Genomic DNA, 25,603 nt, shown 5'->3' with positions numbered 1-25,603 from the left:
CACTTGACTAACCCGTTTATTCTCTGCAGAACGGCCACATATTCTCCTTGTGTTGCTTTGAACTTGAAGTCAATGACGTATATAACAAGGGGCATCGAAATAGTAAGGCAGATGAAGTCAACAGGAAGAACCATGAAGATACATTAAGTTGAATGGAATAGTATGGGTGAAGAAACAAAGATGCCGAACAACAGCTTTAAAGTATTCTTAAGATTCCCATCTTCGGGTGATTGTTATAGTAATAGCACCAATCATACGCAGATACGCAGATTATTTTGCTGCATGGAAGAACATTTACTCTCTCACTGCATACAAAGTGCGTCTAGTTTAAAATTCCAAACTTCAAATGACACCTAGTTTTATTCTTCATCCAGACATCCGTTATTTTACGATTACATTTGTTGAATATCATTTGAGGTAGTGTAAAGCAAAGGGATATAAGTGCCAATGCTGAAAATTTGCAGATAACCAGTACAAATGATAAGGAAAGCTCTCCTTTGTCTTGAGGCAAGAGATTGTACTAGTTGCCCGGGTAGGCACTGCTATACAGCATGATTAAAAAAATAATAATAATAATTTGAACTTTGACATCTTGAATTCAAATTATGTTTTTCGCAATCACGAGTGTGTGTGTGTATGTAGGGGTGTGTGTTTGTGTCTGTGTGCAGGCATGAATGTGTGTGTGTGTAGGTTTGTATGTAGAAGAATGTATGTGTGTAGGGGTGCGTGTGTGTGTGTGTGTGTAGGTTTGTGTGTAGGGGCGTGCGCGTGTGTGCGTAGTTGTGTATGTATGCGCGTGTGTGTACGATATGGACGCAACCTGGAGATTGTTTTTGTTTGAGGAGCAGCATTGTGAGGCCGGTCGACGGTGGTGCTGCAGAGGGAGGCGAGGGGGGGGGGAAATAAAATCATAGGACATCAAAACAGTCAAATGAGAACAATAAGCAATGTGATTGCTCAAAAAACTTTTCATTGAAAACCTACGTAGGACCGCAGCTTTCAACGCGTTTTACTCAAAACTTGAAAATGTCCACTTACATCCCTTTGCTTCTCACTGCCTCAATGGAGACACTGAGAAGCAAAGGGATATAAGTGACAAAATTAAAAATTTTGAGATAACTATTGCAGATAATTGGTGAACCTCTCCTCTGTCTTGGGGCAAGAGATAATACTAGTAGATCTGGTAGGTGATGCTATACAGCATGATTTAGAAAACATTTCAAGAAAGTCTATCAAGGACCTTATCTTTAAACGCGTTTTACTCAAAACTTGAAAATGTCCCCTTTGCTTCTCACTGCCTCAATTGTCCATGTCAGCACTAAACCTAATTTTCAACCCATAAAAGTGTGAACTTCTGTTAAATAGTGGAAAACATTATATTACTGTTACAATTCAAATAAATAGTGAAAAAAAATCGACTGCTATGTCTTTTCTTTTCATATCTCTCTTAAAACTTATCCAATTTTTGTCAGTGATGGATGGATATCCTACTATAATATATCAATTTCAAGCTCAACAAGTACAAGTTCGGCATGAATCAAATATCAAAATGATGCTACCAGAAAAGACATGTTTAACGATCCGCAACAATGCTTTTCGGTAACGAACTCAAATTACGGTATACAAACGAAGTCACAAAATCGCTCCTGATTGCTGGATCTACTATTGCCTCTTTATTTCCAGTAACAATTTCTCCTCTCTGCTAGTTTCGTTATTTGTGGGAAAATTCTTTAGAGTAATGATTAGCAATGGAAAACATTAAATGATGTTCTTGAACTTCAGCTTGTCTATCGCAAATGATCCATGGTAATGAAAATTGGTGAGAGCCGATACCCTGGCAAAATAATATCAGAAAATTAGAATTTCGTTGAGCTTCGCAATCCAAACCTTTTTAGGAGATTTCAAAGTCATGTAATTTTAATACAGTGAACTCCGCTTAATTGAATCAGTGGTTCATTGAATCAACCACTTTGTTGAATCAAATGGTCAAAAACAAAACAAAATCCAGCTTTTTTGAATTTGCCGCTTTATTGAATCAGCCGTTTTATGGAATCAAAATATTTAGAACAAACGTGATTCATATAAGCGGCGGCCACTGTATAAAAGGAAAAAAGGGGTAGCACAAATTTCAAAAACTCTTAAACCTTATTCGTGTTGATTGGGTTTTTAAAATAAATACAAAAGGACAAATTTGCGCACTCACATTGAAACATATGAAAGCAATTGAAAGTAAATCTCAATTTTATCCTTGACTATTGATAAAAGTGCATGTCTAGACTCATGCAGTAAAAGTGCAATCAAAACTTTTTCAGAGATTTTTAAAGTAAAGTTTCAAAGTCATGTATTTTTAATAGAGGAAGAAAAAACAGGAAGCTTAAATTTTAAAAATCTTAAACGTCACACGTGTCCATAGGATTTTAAAACAAACACACAAAGGGATAAACTTGCACAATCACATTGATTCATGCAAGTATAAAAGCAATGGAAAGTAAATCTCAATTTAGAACCTTGAGCAAGGACGGATCCAGAAAGCATTCAAGGAGGGAGCGATTTATTTCAGACGCTTGTGCCCCCTTTTATAAATTCCCAAACTTCCTTTACCCCAAAACTCATTAACATCACGGAAGATCATTTAATTTTTCTTTTTCATTTTTGAAATTTCCATTTCTAAAAAACTTCTGGACGAGTGTACTAAACATAATCTTTTAACCTTTACGTCATCAAAGGTATCCTAAAATTGCTTTGTTTTTGGACTTCAATAAGAAAACTTCTTAATCAATGGAGGAGCCCCAGAACTCCATTTAATATCTTCTAAAATCTTCTAATTGAGTTTTTGAAACTTCTAAAACTTCCTGTGCAAAGTTCCGATCCCTATCACTAAAGTGTTGAGAGATGTGCTACAATTTCGTTTTCAAGACTACAATTATAAAAAAAATTTTGATGAGAACCCTTCCTTTTCGTAACATTATTGAAGATCGTCTAAAGTTACTTTTTTTTGGCAACTTTAGTATCGAAAATAACCGAGGGAGAGTTTTTGCGTCTTGACTCAAGGAAGGGGCGATCACCCCACCCCCATCGCCCCTCTCTTGTATCCGTCCTTGTCCTTGAGTATGGATGAATGTGCTTAATAGTCTCATGCGGTAAAAGTTGAAATTTAAAAACGCCTTGTTTATTTGGTTTCCGCTGAAAAAAACATCTAATGGGGTCGTTTCCAAAATTTAAAAGTATTTTTTTCTGAAAGAGCATGCTTAAAAACATAGGATCTGACCATTTTTTAAATATTTTGTTTAAGTGTAATATTTTAAAAAAATAACTTTAATCGGTGCGCTTTCATTGTTTACGCTTCTGTCGATGACATCACAAATGATGAAATGCTGTTCACTGTTGCCATTCACAGAGCAAAATATTTAATTCGCATCTTTACTCACATGCGTTGGCAACGTAATGGTTCATAGCAAACGTAGAGCGCAATGTTTAATTCGCTTCTTGATTATCATAACGTGGAAACGCGGTATAAAGATGCACCAAGTGCATCATTTGTGACGTCATAAAGACCACGCCTTGTTTGAAAAATAGGACATTTAAAAAAAAAATAACGAAAAAATAACTTTTGAGAAAATGAAACTATTTTCTGGGTCTATGTTTTTTTTTTTTTTTTTTTGCTTATGGTATTAATTTCAGTGACTAAAATTAGTACTTTTTTGACTAAAGGAAACAACCCCATTCCAAGATTTTCCTATTGTTGGTATTAAATCCAAAACGCGTTTCTGCATTTACCTCTAAATCTCATTTCTAACGTTTGGAATGCCAAATAACAATTTTCTGGAGAACTACCCGAAAATGTATAGATATAACATGTGTGTGCGTGTCAGAAAAAAATATTAGTAACTGACTGATATATTAAAGTTCAAAAACCTACGTTCGACCATTGGTACTTTGGCAGTATTCTATAAAATTTCAAAGGGTTTGAACATTTTTGACCACTATGTTCAAAAGACACGGCTGGGTTTTTCATGCATGAAAAAGATACAAAATAGGTAAGAAAAACCGGTTCATTTATGAATGGTATTTTTATTTAGAACTAAGTGCAGTTCACCTTGCTTTCTGCTCTTCGATCAAAAGGAAATTCCATGGATTTCGAACTAAAAAAATATGAAGAAAATTTCTTTGCATAATCTATTCTTCAATGCTTCAACCCGAACTCATTGTTCTGAATTGTGAATGCGGGGAACATATTAACTGCAAATAAAAAAGGTAAAAAAAAATTAAGAAAGTGAATTCAATGGCCGATTACGCATGCACAATTTAGAAGACGGAACTTTAAAAGTGCGTTGAAACTTGTTTTCTGAATACTTGTTTTATTGTTCTTAGTTTTTCCCTTTTTGTATTTCCTTTCTGTCATATTGGTTGCTGTTTCAGGTTTCCCAAATTCTTTCGCTTCATTTCGCACGGTTTAACGAAACTGGTTTAACTTCAAAATGAAGTTTCCGCATTTTTTTTTTTTTTCAAATCGTCTGCGGTGAAATTCGTGACTCGTTCAAATTTACTTTTAGTTTCTTTTTCAAAGCGTTGAGTGAAAAACGCTACATATAGAAAAATCTGTATAAAATCGAGTCTAGACAGAACTTCGAGCTTAATTGCCATTTCAAAATACTTTATGAATGCTTGCGGTAGTTTTGTGAAAGCAATTGAAGAACAAATTTTAATAGACCAAGGTAAAGAAGGAGCACGACGTTTGAAACAAGTACAAGTAACCCACTTTCGATAAACTGCAGCGATCGCAGTAGTTTCTAATAACAGAAAAAATGTGTGAGACTGTCAAATGACTATTGAAAAAACATTGATAATACGTAATTTATCAAAGGAGAGGATCTCAAGCGTAGCAAATCCAATCATTTTTGTTTTGAAAATAGTTAACGTGAAAGATGTAGGAAAATCTTGTTTACATTCACATTAAGCCAGCTCCCGTACTGAACAGTATGCAAAACTACAGACTACGGACTCTGGCAATCAGCAGATTTGGTTACTCTTTCTGCTATTTTTAAAAAAACGAACAAGAAGTTCGTGTTGAACAATACGAGCACAGTCTCCCATTTATAATCACCGATAATCCGACATCCCCCATACATATTGAATTGAGGATTGTCTTACGTATAATTTTATCGATTAATTTATTTATAGTTAAATAGGTAAACAGAGGGCAATCGAATCAAGATGTGCGATGAATTAGTAATCTTTATCTTCTTTACTAATAATAAAGCTGAAAGTCTCTCTGTCTGGATGTCAGGAGGATGTCTGGATCTCTGTGACGATGTGGTTCTTTTTCTATTCCAATTTCAAGAACAAAATTATCATAAGATGGACGAGTAAATTACGAAATTATCATAACGTGAAACCGTAACATTCACCATACATTCTTTGTAAATATACAGGTGAACCAAAAGACCTTTTAATTTTTCTATTACGGGCAAAGCCGTGCGGGTACGACTAGTTATTAAATAAATGTTCAAAAAAAATTTCATCCGGAGTCCAAATTCTAGAACTAATAAAAATAAGTCAATAAGAGGGTAGTGCATATGAAGATAAACCAAGCTAAAAACCAGTTCATGTTTAAGTATTCTATGATTCAAGAAATTATGTGCATAATAAGTTCACCTACGTGGTGACACTGGCTGTGAAAGAAAGACATTGTAACGCACAAAATTTTCAAAACAACTAGCATGCACTTGTTACAAAGAACCCCCTTTATCGATTAAAAAAGTTGTGTGCTTTGGGATGTAAGTAGCCAATCCCGAATAAAAGATTCCTTATAACACAGATGCATATGTTTATATGTATGTGATATGTTTTGCAATTTTTGCGCATTACAATATTTTCACTCATACTGTTTATGTTTTAGAATAAGAGAACAGTTTGAAAAGATGATATGTATAGCCCCCAAACATGAAGCTTAGGTTTATCTACATGCCCTCCACTGAAATTTTCACACGAGCAATTTTTAATAAGCCTATTATAAACATAGGGGTATCAAACTCATAAGAAAAACTGATAAACTTATCTATATCGCTGATAATGTGTTATCAGCCTCGCCTCTTTCGCTCTCTTATTACAGTTTATGATATTAATTTTATTCAAACTTCCTTTTCTTTTCTTAGCACCAAGAACGAAGTGGTGGATAACAATACAGTAATCAGAGCGAGGGGTTTGCCTTGGCAGTCTTCAGACCAAGATATCGCCAAGTTTTTCCATGGATTAAATATTGTCAGGTAGGTCTAAGTTTTTAATGTGTAAGTTTTCTGAAAGAAATTATAAATATCATCGTCATAAAAAGTACGCATAATGTATTGAAGTGACCTTCCCCAATACCCTGCGCAATACTGTCACGATATAAATACAGAGGGCATAACAGCAGCCCGAAGTTCTTTGGGATCCTTAAAGAAATAAAGTAAAAATAAAATGAAGAAAAAAAATAAACATAAACGTAAACCACAGCAATTGCAATGCTCAAAAGTTGCGTTTATAAAAACCACTGAAATACATTTCTTAAGCACAGTTATTAAAAAAATTACAACTTTTTCATCGTTAGAAAAATAATTTTGATTTAAAAAAAAATCTCTTGATTTTCCCTTTCATCTATTTTGTTAATATTTACAAATTATTTTTATGTTATACTGTAATCTCGTGTTACTGTAAATGCTTTCATTCTCCTTGAACAACAGCAACAATTTTTCAGAATGATGCAATCAGGAGGGATACAGGTGGAGTGTCATGGGGGCCATGGCCCCCCTCACCTAAGCCGTCGACATTATTGTACATCCACATTGTGTTCAAACAATTTATGAATAAAATGGTAACAATTGCAATAATCTTTTTAATTCATGAAAAAAAATTTGTAAAGTAAAGATTTGAAATACTACTTGAGTTAATAACGTTTTTGCTCTATTATGTGCATTATTCCTGTCCGATTTGTTGTTTTATATTGACACCTAAGCAATTTCAGAAATTTTCCACATCCAAAACCGTAATTTAAGTAGTAGAGAAGGAGGAGGGTGAAGGAGTCATTCCTCAGCAGATAAAATGGTAATCTGTATGGGCACCTCTGTGCGCATTAAAGTTTTTGTGATTTTTTTTTAATGGTTTATAAGGATGGAATTTATGTCTTTGCTGCTTGAAATACATCTTGGAAGAAATTATGTATGTCTCATGATTTTCAACGAGTCTAAAAATCTCAACATCATATATATAATAGCGAATTCACTGATCGAGTAACGCTCCTGACGTCACCAACAATGAAACTCGCGCCACGGCATGATAATTTGATAATATTCTTTGCTAATGATTGACATGCAGGGAAATAGTTTTTTTCCACAAGGCTAAACTGGGTTCGGTAGCTTATCTGTTTTGCTGGTAATACCGTAATTTAAGGAGAATAAAGAAACGAAAAAGTGGTCAACAATTAATACTATCTACCTGAATTTAGGATTAATCCATTGAAGTTAGGGTTAAAATTTCAACAATCAAAATATCACCAAGCATTCACCCGTAAAACATGCAATAAATATTCATACAAAACACAATTTAGAAACTCATCTTTACTAATAATAAAGCAGAAAGTCTCTCTGTCCGGAGGATGTCTGTAGGATGTCTCTCTGGATGTCTAGGATATCTGTAGGATGTCTGTGACGCGCATAGCGCCTAAGCCGTTCGGCCGATTTTCATGAAATTTGGCACAAAGTTAGTATGTAGCATGGGGGTGTGCACCTCGAAGCGATTTTTTGAAAATTCGATGTGGTTCTTTTTTTATTCCAATTTTAAGAAAAAAAAACTATCATAAATTACGAAATGATCATAACGTGGAACCGTGACATGAGCACAAGCCAATTGGCGAAATACGAAATTATCATAACGTGGAACTGTAACGTCGGTACAAGCCAATTGGCGAGAAAATTCACCATACATTATTTGTAAATATACAATTGAACCAAAAGACCTTTAATTTTTCTATTACGGGCGAAGCCGTGCGGGTGTCACTAGTTATAAATAAAACAAAGAGAAAATAACAATATGTTGAAAGGTAAGAAATAAAAGTTGTATATTCTGAACTGATTATGCAGTTGTTTCTGATTTCTTGCTGTGGAATTACGTATTTATAATGAGTACTAATTTCACTAATATGAATTTTTTTAGCTGTTTATAAAAGTTATATTTTTTAATGTCGCTAATTCACAAACAAAATGAAGGCAATTCCAAACTTTACGTAGTGAACAATGCAATTTAAGTGCTCAGTGAAAATCTTTTAAAATCAAATGAAATAGTAGGGGAATGCGGGGCAAAATGAAATGGAGAAACATTTATTCTGCTTTGAGGGCCATCTATAAGTTAATATTTTAACTATGTAGTAACACATGTAGTATATTCCAGTCAGAAAAAATTTACCTCTGAAGAACAAAACATGTGATAATACAAGTAATTTTCAAAAATTGATCTCACTAATGTAATATTTTTTATTAGTACATTTTTTTTTCTTTTTTATTATTAATGGAAAATGTTCTTTTTTTCCCATTTTAAATATCAATTGAAACCTACTGATATTCGGTGCAGTATTTATTTAGTTAATATTATTAGTCAATAAGTGCATGCGAGGCAAAGTGAAATAGTTCACTTCGTTTACTTATTTACTTATTCAATCATTTACTAAATCACTTACGTATTCATTTATTAATTAATTCAACTACATTCCTTCATTTATATATATATATATATATATATATATATATATATATATATATATATATATATATATATATATATATATATATATATATATATATTCATTCACTCACTTATTTTCATATTTACTGGCTATTTTCTTCACTTCTTTACTTTTCCTCACATATTATTTAATAATTGATTTATTTATTAGTTTATTGTTTCATTACCTTTTCATTTATTCATGCATCATTTTAGCAAAAATATTTTTTTACTAGCGAGTAGAAAATATTTCATTAAAAAAATATTGTTTTATGACTTTGCCTCATAAAAAAAAAGTGAACATTTTCCAATTTTTTTGAAGGGACAAATTTACTGCCAAAATAATAATAATGATAATAAAAAAATGTTTCAATGCAAGTTTTATTATAAAATACATTGTTCTTTCGTGATGTAATGTAATTTTCAAAACAAATTCCCAATTTGTTCATTTTGAAAAAGCTAAGTCATCTTAAGTATTTCACTTTGCCCCACATTCCCCTGCACGTTAAACATCATTACACAAACGTCATAAAAAGGATGTTAAAAGTCTACATTCCTTTTTCAAGTAATGCAGTTACGAAATATGTCTTTAAAACCAACCAGCCTGGTGGTACGTCATGTTGTCTGAAAAAACGTTATGCATTGGCGTATCTTATCTTCATCTGAAACAATGTTAGCAGATAATAGAACAAGCTCGTAAGAATGATGTTTACCAGCCTATCATTGAAAATTATTACCTTTCAGATTCTGTCAACATTTCCAAAGCTTCATGTGGAAACTAGATCAAATTCTTCAAAAACACTAGGATAAGCGAAAATAAAGGATGTGTCTGAGTGGAAGAGTAGGCGAATTTTTTTGTTTGCTATTTGTACACTCAGAACAGCTTCTTTTTGTGCATGAAAAATTATTTAGGGCCACTTCGAATGCAATGAATCGTAATATTAAAAAAATATATTATACGAGAATTTTTTATGTACTTCCACAGAAATTTTTGCTTTTTTAACGTCCAAACGAACTTGCTTGGGAGCTTAATGAATGATGTAAATAACGAACCGATGAACTATCGTTTTGTACGAAAGTAACTTTTGATTTCATAAGACGACACAATAACATTTGCAATGCATCTATTTTCTTGATACGAAATTTTCCAACCCGCAAGAAAGCGGAATGTTCTGAAATAACTAAAGAAGACAATCAATGTAAAAGAAATAAAGGAAAAAAAATGATTTGTAACTTTGTTTTTCTTTGAAATACAGAAAGTTTCGAAATTTGTTCACTGGTTTTTGCTGAACATGAGAAAGTTACTCCTTCTTTCAACAAAGGGGGGGGGGGGGGGAGGTGAGCAATGAATATGTAGAAAAAATATTTCTCTAGATTCTAGAACTTTTAAACACGGATTAATCAAGAAACATTATACGTGTGTAAGCTATTAATTTCACAGTCTGATAAATATTTACTGACAGTAGCTAAGCATGTTTTTGTATTAAATTATGTCTTCTAATAATATTTCACTTTAATATAGCATTCAACTTGATTCTTGTATTCTTCGGATTTAACTTTGCTACCGTTTTTGACAAGGCCAAGAGATAAATTTGATGTCTGATTGGTGAATTGTATACGATTTCGTCTTAGTGACTGGTCAAAAATGACATCAAAAGAAATTCGACCGGTCCGTCAATGTCCTGACGGTCACTCGTTCGAATTCATTCAGTGTACTTTTTTCTCATCTAATGATGGATCAACATCAAGGTTGTGAAAATGAATATTGAGTGGATGCCTCTTGGAAGAGGATATGCTTCAAAGTTTTTTCATTGTAAAGCATAATTTGCATATAATCGTGCAAATATGAAAACATACATTTGTTTTATTGAAAAAGATATACATGTCTTTTTTTTTTAACCACAACGCCTTATAAATTTCTGAAAATATTATTAACGTGTTTTATGTATATATATTTATATATAATTACTATTACCATTAAAAGTCACTCTAGCCTTTGCTCTGAAATAGTTCATGTAAATATTTTTTTATTTTAACTTTGCAAGTTTAATATCAATTTCTAAAGTTATTTCCACCATTTTCCAAAATGTTTCGGACGGATTTTTATATAGTATTATTAATATAATTATTATTATTTTTGACATCGTTAGAATCGGAAATGTAGATTCATATTTCTCAAAAAATGCTGTACAAATCTTGGTAGAAAACGCTTAAAATAGGCATTTGTCTGATAATTGTATCCCCCCCCCCACCGAAAAAAATGTGTAGATTTTTTTGCAGGGTATTTGTTGTGATGTAATTACTTTTAAACCCTCTCCTCACTTGTTTATTCATTCAATTCATTCATTCTTTTTTTTTTTTTTTTTTTTGACTTTATTAACCACTTTGCTTTCTCTACAGAGGTGGTGTGGCTTTGTGCTTAAGCCCTCAAGGACGGAGGAACGGTGAAGCCCTAGTTCGCTTCGAAAGTCAAGAACACAGAGATATGGCTCTCAAGCGGCACAAACATCACATCGGACAAAGATACATCGAGGTATACCGGGCGACTGGAGAAGATTTTATCAACGTCGCCGGTGGTACGTTGACTTATTTTGAAATTTCACATAGTGGAAAACCATTGTATCTTTTTGCAGCAAGAAAAACTGCTAAGTGGTAAATAGTGAACGAATAAGGAAACTCATCTGTAGTTCGAAATCGAAACTTCTTTATGGGTTTTAAATCAGTACTATAACTGCTACCTTCCTCCCCCCTCCACTAGTTTTGTGTGTGTTTTCTGTGTTTCCTTACTTTGCTTAGTCACCAGATTTTTTGGCAATTATCGCTTTATTCTGGAAGCATCGGCGAGGCCGAAAAGCAAAAACTTCATTAGCGTCTAGTCTATAAAGCGGAAACCTTATTATAAAAGCAAAGTGAAAATTCAAAGATACACATTTTATGGAGAAAAAATTATCTGAAACAAGCTGCGATCAAGAATAATGCTAATCGTTACAGAAGATCAATAATTAAGTTTTGCAACATCCCATAGAAAATATCAATTGAAATTGCTTGCATAAAACCAAATTTAACTAAATATACAGTCTTCGCTTCTGTTGAATATAACCAGTTGGTGGATATTATAAATATTTTTCAGAAAGCATACCATTTTTAACAATTTTCATTTTATCACTATTGAACTGAACATTATTTTTTCTTCTTTGCTGATCGACCACCTATTTCGGATGTTCTTCACTCAAATTGATTTACCACCATCTTTGACACTGCGATATCGTTATCTCACCCGGATGGAACTTAGTTTTACAATCAAGAGTTCCATTTATCTCTTTAACAGACGGCAATATTTATTGCTTGTGTTTTACTGGAAAAAAATAATATGAACATTTAACATCAACACATTTTGTCATTTTTGAGTCGGAAACAAATACAAAAAATGAACACGAAGCACCTACTGATCAACGGCATTCTCGTTAATCAGCTAGAAAAAGTTTCAAATTAAAAGTAATCCACGCACAAAACAGTTCAAGATCACATGAACTATTTGCCATAACACTAAAGGATGAGTAAGAAGTTTAAAAAAAAAAAAAGTTAAATGAACAAGAGTTACATAAAACGAGCGAGGAAAATATTTTTCGGGAAACCATACCATTTTCATATTTTTCATACCATTTATTTTTTAACTAAGGCCTCATATTTTATGAACATAACAATGAAGTTATTTTGACATTTGTACATATTTTTGTCTTTGTGTAACCCAAAGCTTTGAGTAATGTGATCTGAACAATTGTGTTGCAATCCATATTTCAATTCATAAACATTGAATATAAAGTAATATTAAAACACGATTTAAGTTGTGTAGGTTACAATTTCACTAGAATCTACTCTGCACACTTAAGAATAAATCAATGCGCATTTCTTTTCTAGGAAATAATAATGAAGCGCAAGCATTTCTCTCTAGAGGCGGTCAAGTCATTGTTAGAATGCGAGGACTTCCATATGACTGCACCCCAAAACAAGTTGTAAGTTTTTATTTTCTTCATTCAGAAAATTAATTTTTATACCTCAAATGCAGAATGTTTTACAATATATAAAAACGTTTCTTTTTCCTATCTTAAATCCGAGTTGCAAAACCTCAAAACCCGAGTTGGAGCAATCACTGTAACATAGGCAGTTTGTCCTGAGAAAAAAAAAATCCAAATTTACTTTTATCCTCGAAACTAAAACATTCTCAGAAATTTTAATGATATAGAATTTAGAGAACGATTTTTTTTTTTCAGTATTTTTATTGATCTTAACATTATATTCTATATATAAATGCTTTTTTTTTAACTAATGAAAAATTATTTGACAAAACTTTCCGTGATATTTAAACCATGTATAGGGTTTTGAAGATATAATAAAATATCAGTATTCAACATCTACCAGTGAGTTTCATTTATCCAACTATTTTTGTCGATAATCATAAGAGTAGGGCCTGATTAACGCCCGATTCTGCAGGTCCGTTTGAAACTAGGCATCACAATTTTAGGGGTACTAAAATAGGGTAAATGTTATCTTTCCTCCCTGTTTTGGAAATTGCTACCTTGAAAATGATTGAATTGAGATTTTCAAGTGAGAAGGGCATCACATTTTTACTAGGATCTAAGCACCACCTTGGCTTGATGTTTAAAGGTAGGAGGTTTAAGCGATGAAAACCTTGTAATGTAAACTCTTCTGTGTATTGTGATAGTCAACAAATATCGTTTGTGTGTTTTGCTGTCTGCTCCACGTACTATGCTGTTTCAGTAACATTCATGCTAATTAGGTCACATGTCCCCTTGAAAATTAGTCTCTTCTGAAGACGAACGTTTGATAATTCTTCTGAAGGTCAGGGTTTGAATATCGCACAGACCTAAGGGGGATGAGCCCTAACACCTAAATCTAAAAGTGTCCCAAAAGTCTCTTTTAATGAAGTTACTAAACATCTATTCAAATTACTACTTACCTTCAATATTTAAATTCGGTATGTAAAAAAATAAATGAATAATTGAATTAACCAACCATTGCAATGTAATTTATGTATTTTTTAAAGTTAAATACAAAACTCTATTATTCAATCTCTTCCCGTACAGCTGTTGTTTTTCGCATCGGGGGAGCATCCTTGTCGAGTGATGGACGGGGAGGACGGAGTGCTCTTTGTCAGAAAGGCGGATGGCCGGGCCACCGGAGACGCTTTTGTGCTCTTCGCAGGAGAAGAGGACGCCACCAAAGCTCTGCAAAAGCACAGAGAAGTCATCGGTTCTAGATACATCGAACTCTTCAGAAGTACCACTGCAGAAGTACAACAGGTTGGTATATCTGGACTATGTTGAATGCTTCCCAATAAATTTACAAGAGTATTAATGTAAGTTATCGACTGTTATGGTATTTGCACAATCTTTCCTGAAAAGCACTTCCCTCTGCAGTGTGATTTAAAGTTTCTAGAAATAAATATTGATGAACGCTAAGAAAATGTAGTGAAGATATTTTGTTTTGATGCGACCTGCTTTGTGATTCCATCTTTTCATCATGGACTACACCGGAGTTATCAGTGAACAGTTTTTGCTCCTGATCCGAAGTACAACATCAACAAATGGAAAAAGTTTTAAAAAAATATTTAGATTCCACAGAGATAATAGCTTTAATATGCGTTATTAAAACCGTGAGGTTCATTTGCTCACACCAAATATGAATGTGACGACCAACAACAGGCTGGTCTTAGTTTATTAGTCACCTTGCTCATTACCGTCTCTTCCGGTAAGCTGTTCCAAGTAGTCACGATCCTACTAAAGTAGTAACTTTTCTTCATTTCTTAGTTAGCCTGAGATTTGAATAGCTTAAAACAATGACCCCTTCTTCTGCTTTCCGTGCAAAAATTCAACCTATTAACATATTTCATTTTGATGAATTTAAACAACTGAATCAAAAACTGAACAGCTCTCAGTACAAACTCTCTGACTCTCCTTTGCTCCAGGCTATACATTTGAACATTTTCCAATAAAGAAATACCTTTCCTGAGACAAGAAGACCAAAACTGAACAGCATACTCCAAATGAGTTCTTACCAAGATCCTACATAAAGGCAAAAGAAACCTTTTTAGATTTGTTTGAAATCGATCTATTGATAAGTACAAGCAACTAACATATATTGTGTGTTGGTCGGTGGAAGAGTCAAATACATCGAACAATGTCCGAAAACGGTCACATCGCGAATGGATCACCGAATAAAATGCTAATCCCGAAATGGTGTTATTTCGGAGTTAGCGCACTTGAATTTGATCAATTCGCAGTGCGGCAAATCATCAGTGATCCAAGTGCAATTTCACACTTGAAGGACGGGGTAAAATATCCCTCATCGATTTAACGGACTATAAAAATGAAAACAAGTAACAGTTTCTTATAATTAAATGGATATTTTTATACAATATGATCTCCCTGTACTTTACAGTCTGATAATGGACGTGAATTTTCGATTAAAACCATAAAAAGGTTACTTGTACGAATCAGAGTTTTCTGAGTCACTATTTATTCTTTCAGGTTTTGAATCGATGTATGGATCCAAGAACATACGAACAACCACAGCCATTACTGTCAAACATTCCACAAGTGCCTTTAATTTCCTCACAACTTCTACCACCCGGTTTCTCGCAAGGATTGCATTCGCCTCAGGGGTTTGCCTTTCGAAGCAGCAGTGGAACAGATTCTCGAATTTTTAGGCGAACACTCGAAAAACATCATTTATCAAGGTGTCCATATGGTCTACAACGCCCAGGTACTTGATACTACTTTTGAAATTTATTTCCTTTCTTCTTCTCATCACGATTAATTTTTCATTAACTATAAATCATGCAGAACATCTATGCACTAGATCTTCTCTTTAGAATCAAGCAATACATTATATCACCAAAAATATTGGGGCACTTTCAAAAATTCACATTTTTACAGATTTCTCCAGCTGTCATTTACCAATAAAAATTAAATCACCCATGCATTTAGGAGACCAGCAACAAATTGAGAAACCAAAAAAAAAATGTTTTTCATAACCCTTCATCGTAGATGAGTAGTAGCTGGGAATAAGTTATAAATTTCAGAAATAAGTTAACGAACTGTTTTACATTTTCGTGAAAGTATCACTTATATTCATGAAGATATGAGCATTTCTTTCAAAAATAAATTTTGTTTGAAGATTTTTGGCTCAAAACATGCATAGTTTTTTGTCACTTTACTAAACTTTCAGAAAATTTGACAGCATACAAGGGAAACATAATACTAAAATTTGAAATAAAAATATTGAAAGCTTGATGAAATATGAACCTTTTATCAAGTTTTCAATGATGAGAGAAATATGAGGGTTATGCGATAGGAGGGATGGAAGAATGATGGAGGAGGGGATGAATGATGGGGATGAAGGATGAATGATAAAGGTTATTAATTGCTATCTGCGCATGAGTGAAAGATATTAATTTATAACCTTCATAATTTTAATCCCAAATAGATCTCTCAACTCATAATCCAATTCCTGTTCAATATCATGAAAATTTCGGCTATCTAAAGAGCAGAATTACAAAAACTCTTGGATATGCGACGAATCGTAAGGGATCGTTCACGTTTGTAGTGCTTATTCTTATTGGTAAATACTGTCTGATCACGGATTGTATGAAACGGCAAACATCTGGTTTACAGGCGGAAATGGATGCATCTATTACTTTTCAGGGATGCCAGCTTTTAGATGTATGATGGCCTCTGAATTAGGCAGAGTCTCATTCAAATGAGCGGAACTCGCAGATCAAAATTTTGCTTTTCCCCTCATTCAGATAGACTAGTCTTAAAAGGACGTTTGCCAATTCCACACAATCCGTGGTCAAACAGTAGCTTGAATTCCGTTTTATGTATAAAAATTCACATAAAATCTACAATCTCTAGGAGAAAGAGCTCGGCTTCTGTCCCGTGAGGTTACTTGTAAATTAGCCCTATTTATAATAGTTGTATGTTTGCTAAAACAATCACTGCCAAAAACGCTGATCTGCTCATTCAAATACAAGAGTGACCACGAGAAACGGACTCTAGGTTCACCAAGGCTGGTCCTAATCAAGTCATCATTCCCCAGTGAAAACCAAGAGGCTTTTTGAAACTATCCACTTCATTGCAATTAACAGCTTCTTCTGGTAAACTTTCCCAAATGCCTACGACCCTAATTTTTTTCCTGATTATAAGATTTAACTAGGGGTTGAAAAGCTTAAAACAATGACCGCTGGTGATGCCATCTGAGCAAAAAATTAGCTCCCATGTTAAATAACTGTATCATATCACCCCTTACTCTTCTTAGCCGAAGACTATACATATCAAGCATTCTAAGCCTGGAATCATAGTTCAAAGTGGAAAGACGATTTACTATTCTCGTAGCTCCTCTTTGAACCCTCTGCATTGAGTTGATATTTTAAGATACGGAGACTAAAATTAAACAGAATACTACGAATGAGGTCTAGCGAAACTTCTGCACAAAGATAAAACTTCCTTTTAAATTTGTGAAATAGACCTAAAATTCTTTAGTTCGACATTAGCTTTTTTGGTAATAAAGCAGACATGCATAATTTCTCTTTTCAGGGTCAACCTTCTGGGGAAGCCTTCATACAGATGGATACTGAGCACTCGGCTTTTATGGCAGCTCAGCAAAGACACCATCGGTACATGATATTCGGCAAGAAACAACGTTATATAGAAGTCTTTCAGTGTTCAGCAGACGACATGACCCTGGTGCTGAGTGGAGGAATACCAGTGACGAGGTCTCTTATTTCGCCGGGTAAGGATCCTGAAAATGTTTTCTGATTTTTGAAAGAAAATCTTTCCAATATTTTATTTAAGAATTTTTTCACTTTGGTAATATGTTAATTTAGACATGATTACATTTTACGAACCTACCTTGAAAGAAAGAATTAACTTAAACAATCGAAAGTAAGTATTTGGCAATTTGAAGTTTTCTGTGATTACCTGATGACAGAAACGTACAAGGAAGAGCAAAAGACAATTACTTGCCTCCTCTGAAAATGTTTCAACATATTTACCTAACTAGAAAAAATAATTAAGCGAACAAGAAAGTAAAAATAAAGAAAAACTCTAGCCTTTTAGTTATAGACCTCCCAGTGGCATGTTGAATGGCCTCGGAGAATTAGAGGGGTTAAAACTGAATGACTATTTTCAATTTGAAAACTAATTTGCTTCATAATGAGGTTGTAATCAGTTGTTACTCTTTTTGAGTTTGCTAAGTCTAAGTTATTTTCTAAAATCCCGTTGCACTTTCCTTTTGAGAAACGTCTCCGGGTTTCTTTAAAACCTTACGCGACACTCGCGCTTTCACATTTGTACTTTATCATCGATTTCGTCTTTCTTGTATAATATTTAGAATGAATTAGAATTAAAGATTTAAACTTTGAAACTAATATTTGACGCAAAAGAAAATTATTAAAAATGTGTTATACTGGTTTCTGGAGAATAGCTCCCATTGTCAGTGGGATGTCAAGATTTTCCTCAGTGTGCAGATTGACACTGAGAAATTGAGCGAATTGCCTCTAAAGCAGGTTTGCTTTTTTTATATTTTTTATTTGAGCTACTTCACGTTGTTTTTGCCTTTAATTATAGTACGTTCAAGTGGATTTTTTAAATAATTAAACTTATTGTGTTCTTTTATTCTGAATAGGAGGGAACATGCTTCCACCACCCTACGGAGCCTTCCCCTATGTACAGACTCCCCAAATCCTTCCAGCCGTGGCTCCTCTAACTCCACGACTTCCAGCTTATTATTCCCCTGTTTTCTACTGGCCCTATCCCAGTCCACCGGTGTCTCCTACTACCTACTATCCACATTCACAACCAGCAGTGGTAAGTATAATACCCATGAAAAAACAACAAAGGTGTAACAAGATGTATGGTTTAGCCTATACGAAGCCAGTCTCCATAACTAAGGCAATACTACATTCCAAATAGTTTTGACCAAAAGCTAGAATGGAAGCGGTGCTTTACTCGTTTTCGTGCTCGGATTTAAAAAAAAAAAATAATTAAAAATCAACGTTTGATTTTCCGAGTTCGGCATTGTTGCATTTTGAAGTTTATAACTGTTTTAACAATAATTAAGCGTCAAAATAGAAATATTTCAAAGGTGGAAACATTCCTATCCTGGAATTTTCAAATCAAATATGAAAAGATTTGAAATTAGCTGTAAGAAAATAATATATTTTAAAAGTCAGTAATTCAAATAATGTTATGATTTGGTTCGCAAGCTTTTGGTCGCAAACTTGGCGATAAAAATTATTTTCGAATGTGGTTTCAATTTGGCGCTATTGGCGACATTTAGGGAGTTATCCATGGAATAACGTTAAAATTGCCGATATTGGGAAAATTAATCTCTATAAAACGCTTTTTTTCACCAGTTCGCGACAAACTAGTTAATATTGGAAATGTTTTTAGATTTCTTAATGTGAGTGACACGTTCAAATCAGGTAAGGTATTGTGTAGGTGTTTTTCTGAAAGCGGTGATTGAAAATCATTTAATTGGCACAAAAGGAAGTCATGTGGTGCACACCACAGCTCGTTTTTTGTATGATATTCAGTGTGAATAGATGTATGAAGAGATATTCTGAAAGTTACGCAAAACTATCTTTTAAAAACATGGTACAATCAACTATAGAACATAGAATTTCCAGAAAAGAACGTTTCGCAAAAATAATAAAAAATTATAACAGTAATGATTACAAAAACTATAATTTGTCAGAAACAAAGTCATTTATATTATTACTTGTTTTTAAATTCAACAAGTAAGAGTTTGATATACTACTTTTCTCATGCTATTTCTCACACACTAACGAAATACTTATCCATTGATTTCTTTGCATTCCAGTTAACAACGGACTGCATACAGGTTCAACGCAACGGTGATGTGCGTGTGAACGGAGACGCAATGGTCAACTTCCCGGCCACTAGACTAGAAGCTGAACGTGCGTTCCAAGAAAAGAATAGGCAAAATCTAACTAATCGATACATAGAACTTTTCATGGCTTGATCGGCAAACGGTCAACGCGACTAAGGACTGCGCGAGGAACATTCCAAAATGCCATGAGGTTTGAAATGTGTGCTGTGATTTCTTCTTGCACAGGATAAAAACGCAAAGGAAACCTTACTTTTGATAATAATACGGTTTTCTCTGCATATCTCTTTATCTTAAGAAACATATTAAGTTATTGGAAAGAGTTCAAAAGAGGGCTAATAGGGAAGAATGTAGACTTGCAAAGTTAGGTAATGATAGATAAAATTTTTGGCTAGAACAAAAAAAAAGAAAAAAAAAAAGAGAGTAATAGGGGATATGATCCATTTAGGATAAAAAAGAGAACGATGGAGGGTTAAATTTTTGCACAGATTGTCAAAACCAGGGGTCATTGTTTTTCTTTTTTCAAATCCCAAGCTAATCTTGAAATTAGGAAAAATTACTATTTTAACAGAGTTGTAGGCCTTTGGAATATTTTACCAGAAGTAGCTGTTACTTGTATCAGGGCAAATAGCTATTAAAAAAAGTCTTGATCTTTATTGGGCACTGATGACTAGGGTCAGCCTAACTGGGTCTTGAGCCAGTTTCTAGTCGTCACTTGTGTATTTATATAAGAATTTAAAAAACAAAAAAAATTTATATTTCACTAAAAAATGCCCATATAGCAATCAAGAATCTTGTAAGCATTATTAAAAAATTACTTTGAAGATTGAAATGAGAGGAGGGAAATGGAATTTACGTTTTTCCTTCAAATGACTTCTTTTGAATACCTTTTCAACCGCCGAATGAGGCTTTTGAAATTTAGAATATTTACATTGTCGGAAGTTGTTTTAATTTTTCAGATAGCATTTTGCTAGAGTAGAATCAGAGTTTACTAGTATTTAGGGCCTTTTCACGCGATGCAAATGTGCCTTGTTAGAACTATCAAGTCTTTAAGAATAGTCACTTTATAAGTCCATTGATAATTTATGGCAAATAATTCAAAAGTTTTACGATAAAAAAAACTGAAATTCCAGTTATATCAATTTAAAAAAAAAAAAAAACGGAATTCTAGCGTTGCACCAAAAAGATTTCACTATTGAAATGAATTAAAATTTATATTAATCTTTCCTTTCTCACAATTAAAAGTTACATTTTGATGGGTCAAAATCAAAATGCAGCCCTCAATTGTTGTAGAAAATAATGATTAATATATAATATTATTTACTACCATAAAGCACTGCCCCTTATAGACATAAAAAATCAAAATATGTAATAAAATATAAAACACCTTTAAAAAATCCCAGGTGAAAATCAACTGCCATTATTTTTGTTAATCTAAAATTCTTAGAAAGTTTCCAAATGCCTAAAAAAAACCCCACTTTGTTCTCTTTAATCACTTCAAAAAGCTAAGGTAACCAAACAAATTCAAATAGTTTTGAAATTCATACGAATAATTATAAATCAAAAGTGAAATTTGTGGTAAGTTTGCATTTCTGAAGAATCCATATGCATGGGAAAAGCTCAGTTGATAAGAAAAAAGAAACATCGCATAATTCAAAACTCATGACATTATGTCTTTGCATAAAGATAAATAACTTTCCTTGCATGTGAATGATACATCCCAGTGACTTGACTAGCACTAAGAAGTCTTTCGTGACTTTTGTTTATATGTTATTTTGAAGCAACAAAATCACGCTTCTTCCATTTTGTAATATAAATGCTAAAATGAACCATCGTTTTTTTATTGGAAAAAAATATGCTGCTTAACTTGATCCTTCTGTATTGTGTTGTAGACTTATGACAGGAAGCAGCTATATGCAATGCATATAGTTCATTTTTTATATTTTCAGTGACTTTTGTTGTATTTTATGCTTGCAGCGTTGATGCGCTGGCTTAGATCAAAAGTTAGTGCATCATGACAATTAAAATCTCTTTATCACAGAGGGCAGAATGAATGGACTTTAAGTCATGTGGATCAACAGTTGTCTAATCAAAAACTGAACCATCTAGAAATTATATATACATTTCTTTAAACCATTCCATTGTGTTAGTCTTCTTTTACATGTCTAGTCTCTTGTCTAGATGGTTTTGCAATATATTTGTACTATAGACATCTGTTGCAAACAATAGTCCTTCCTGAGTGTTTATCTGCACAAATTATAGCAGCAGTCCCCAGAGACATGTTAAACTTAAAAACACTGCAATTATACAGTGCATGTTCCAACATTTCAGCACACTAACATCGATACAGAAAACTAATTGTACTTGGTTAATGGTTATGAAGAGTTAATCAAGATCTATTTTTGCTCTTGTCAGAAAAATAATAAATATATTTAAAAACAATAACTCTATTAAAATAAACAATCCTATCTGCAAACAAAGTTTTTGTTTCCCCATTGGATTTGTTAGTATGATTAGTTCAAAAATTCATCTTCGAACAAAACAAAAAAACATTTATTTAAGTTCCTAACCTAGTTAAATTCTTAAATCTAGATGCTGATTTGTGTCGAAGAGTAACACTATTTAAGTTTCTGCTATAGTAAAAAAGTTTTTATTTTTGCATACTTTTGTTTTAAGTTATATATTTTATATTTTACTAATTTATGTCATCAATTTTTATTAATTTAATATTTGAACCTTGAATTCATTTTTTTCTAATTTAAAATACAAATGAAACATAGCAAAAAAATATAAAATAGCAAAAAGGATAAATATTTTTTTTTCTCTTTGAAACTGCAATGCATAAAAATTGTATAAAAATGAAACTAATGAAAATACTACCTCACTGTGATTTGGTTCTTCACAGAATTAATGATTTACTTCTAAGTTACTACAAACAGTTATTAAGAGTGCATAGGAAGCTTTAGATTCTAAATTTTTAAGCACTAGAACTAAGCTCCTTTAGCAAATTTTATTGCATCAAAATAATTTGCATTTTTTGAACAAATCATTTGAGTTGGACTTCTTTATCCATTAATAACCTAAAAGTTCAGTATAATAATAATAACACTTAACATGTCCATGTAACTCTGGGACTGGTAATAGAAGAATAACTAAAAATATAAAAACTACAACATCATTAGAAGTTTCTCTCACAAATTATCTGATTGCTTCGCTCTTAGAACATCAATTATGTATCCAAAAAAGAGCAGTAAAACTATCAACTAGGCCAAATCATTCTGCTGATCTGTTTGTATAGAAAAGTATTTTATGTATTTTTTGTATGCAGATATTCTATTCAATGCATGTATTTTTGTGTTCACTAAATGAGTTTTATTTATTTTGAGAGATTGTGTGTTATGCAACGAAGAATGTGTTTAACAAAACACTAATGCATTCCAAGTGCCTTAAATATTATTGTAAATTGTATTTTGTGTTAGTTACATTCATAAATATATTAGCACTTTACAAAACTGGTGCACTCTACAGATTGTATTTTTTATATTTATATACAACTAAGACATTAAATACAACCTGAACTTGTAAACGATTCGCATTTTTTAGAATAATGTATTGTTACAGTCAAGTAGAAGGTACTTTTTGGATGTTGCTTTAAAGAAGAATATTGGTTTGTTTTTGTGATATAACAGACATTCCTAGCTCAAATTACAATTTAAATCATAATTTTTACTATGGGTGAATTTAAAAATTTGTACGTTAAAATGACAAATAGCTGTCCTTACATCTAACGTATTAAAAAATACGTTAGTATATTGTATAGTTAGTATATTGTATACGTATATTTCTGGATATTGATATTATATACAATAACTGTACATTAGACACACGAGTTTTTTCAGTCCTAGGTACTATTAACATTATATACTACCTGAGACATTGGATTTGGATTATACGATATTAGTGCCTTCTACCTGAGACATTTTACGAGTGATTTAACAAAATATTATATTAGTCATTAGACACTGTGTTTGTGTTTCAGAAATTAAATTTTTAGAATTGCTTAGGATGAGATTTCTAAAACTATTTAAAAGGCAAATACTTTTACTTGTGTTATAGTTTGCATCCTATTTGATATTACATTGTATGAGACTATATTAAAAATCAAAATACTTTTGTGATGTAGTCCTATATGTGAAGTGCCTAATGTGTAATGGAAAATGCTATGATAAAGCTTGAATTTTAGATTATATAGATATATGAATATTTTTAATGACAAATTTAATTTCAAGTAATTAAGCTATGATAACTCAATTTTGTACTGAAATGCATTTTCCAAAACATGTTGTAAAAATATTCGTGCAATACCTTGTAGAATTATATACATATACATAAATTGCATATGCACTGTGTTAAATAAAACTATGATTCACCACATTATTACAAGTAAAGGATAAATTATACTTTTATATGCAGCCTTTTTAAAATGCTCTGACAATTATACTAAGACTGCTTTATGTAACTAAAATGTATACCACATCACTGTGCCTTATATTTGTTACCATATATATTTTTAAATAAAACTCTGATATGCATTTATATATCATATATAAATTTTACTCTTATATATATAGATGATTGAATGTATATACAAATATTTATACATAAGAATACATAATATGTTCTTTTTCATTACTGTAGTTTTAAACAATATACTTAAATATTATATTGTCATTTTGGTTTTATTGCAACCTTAAGAAACTAAAATTCAGATAATTTTTAGTCAATATTGGAAAATTATTTCAAATGTGAATATAAAGAATAAAGTATATAGAAAATCAAAATATCAAGTTTTAAATTGCTTGATAATAATTAAAATTTAATTTTTGGTTAAAGACAAACATGCATTCTTTATTATATGAAGCTTTCGGAGAGTGAAAATTTTTTTGGTAAATTAAAAGCAGTACTTACACATTAAATGATAAACTACTTTCTTTCGCAGAATAAAAGATTTTTTACTTTGAATACTCGTTTTCGAGATTACAAATATTTATTTTCTACCAATTTAAGCTTTGTATGATGTAAACAACATTCTTTAAAAAGTAAACATAAATTTAACAACTTTCATTCTCAGCTAAACGTACTGGGTAAAACAAATCGTCATGATGATCTTTTTTATGTATTAAGTGATCTTTGAATGTATTAAGTGAGTGTGTGAACACTGAAGTTTAATTATTTTATTATTACTACCATTAAATTTGAAGAGCAGTAGCATGTAGTGTCTAACCAAGTTTTCTACTTACAGTTTCAAAAATAGTTTACTAATATTTAACATCTATTTCATTCACTTTTGCAAATTAAAATGCACAATATGTGTACGAGGCAGTTTTTGGCACAGCAGGACTTAACTTTGAAAAAAGTTATTCCTAAGTACTCTTTATAGAGCATTGTCATTATGATTGTTATTAGACACACTTTAAAATATTAACTCCCAATTTGGATTACTTTAAAAAGGAAAAAAATAATGGGCAATGTGCAAATATTTATAATTAAACCACAAAATGAATCTAAAAATTTCAAATCAAAACATTAGTATGAAGTTGTCACAATTCATATTGTTACTGTGGTACAATGCGAAAAATCGATTTTATTATGTGTAGTGCGTTTAAAAAATGTAAATGAAATGAATGTATCCAGCTTACTTTCTTATTATGTGTTCTGTACACTTTTGTCCTGTTGCTAAATGTTTTAATAAAATTTTATGTACATTTCTGTCTGAATGTTGATTATTTTCTGTCCCATGAAAATTATCACAGGAAATTTCTTTTACAAACATCAACAACTTTTTGTAACCTTGAAGGAAAAAAAAAGAAAGAAAGAGAGAGCAAGTGCATGATTTTTCATGGAGCAATTAAAATCATTTGGT

At 32.2% G+C, this 25,603-nt stretch overlaps 1 protein-coding gene across 1 annotated transcript in view; it reads left to right on the top strand.

Annotated features, from left to right (window-relative positions):
- The window catches only part of LOC129232629 (RNA-binding protein fusilli-like), an 83,678-nt gene extending 58,231 nt beyond the window's left edge, over window positions 1-25,447 (top strand). The window contains 9 exon segments of the mRNA XM_054866798.1: window positions 6,156-6,266; window positions 11,152-11,327; window positions 12,670-12,764; window positions 13,857-14,072; window positions 15,300-15,404; window positions 15,406-15,534; window positions 17,367-17,562; window positions 18,457-18,638; window positions 19,654-25,447. Of these exon segments, the coding sequence (XP_054722773.1) occupies window positions 6,156-6,266; window positions 11,152-11,327; window positions 12,670-12,764; window positions 13,857-14,072; window positions 15,300-15,404; window positions 15,406-15,534; window positions 17,367-17,562; window positions 18,457-18,638; window positions 19,654-19,815 (1,372 nt within the window). The 3' untranslated portion in view covers window positions 19,816-25,447.
- Window positions 25,448-25,603: the final 156 nt, after the last annotated feature.

This window comes from Uloborus diversus, chromosome 1, assembly GCF_026930045.1.
Source record: "Uloborus diversus isolate 005 chromosome 1, Udiv.v.3.1, whole genome shotgun sequence".
Classification (NCBI taxonomy): domain Eukaryota; kingdom Metazoa; phylum Arthropoda; class Arachnida; order Araneae; family Uloboridae; genus Uloborus; species Uloborus diversus.
This window is presented reverse-complemented; position numbering and strand designations above follow the sequence as displayed.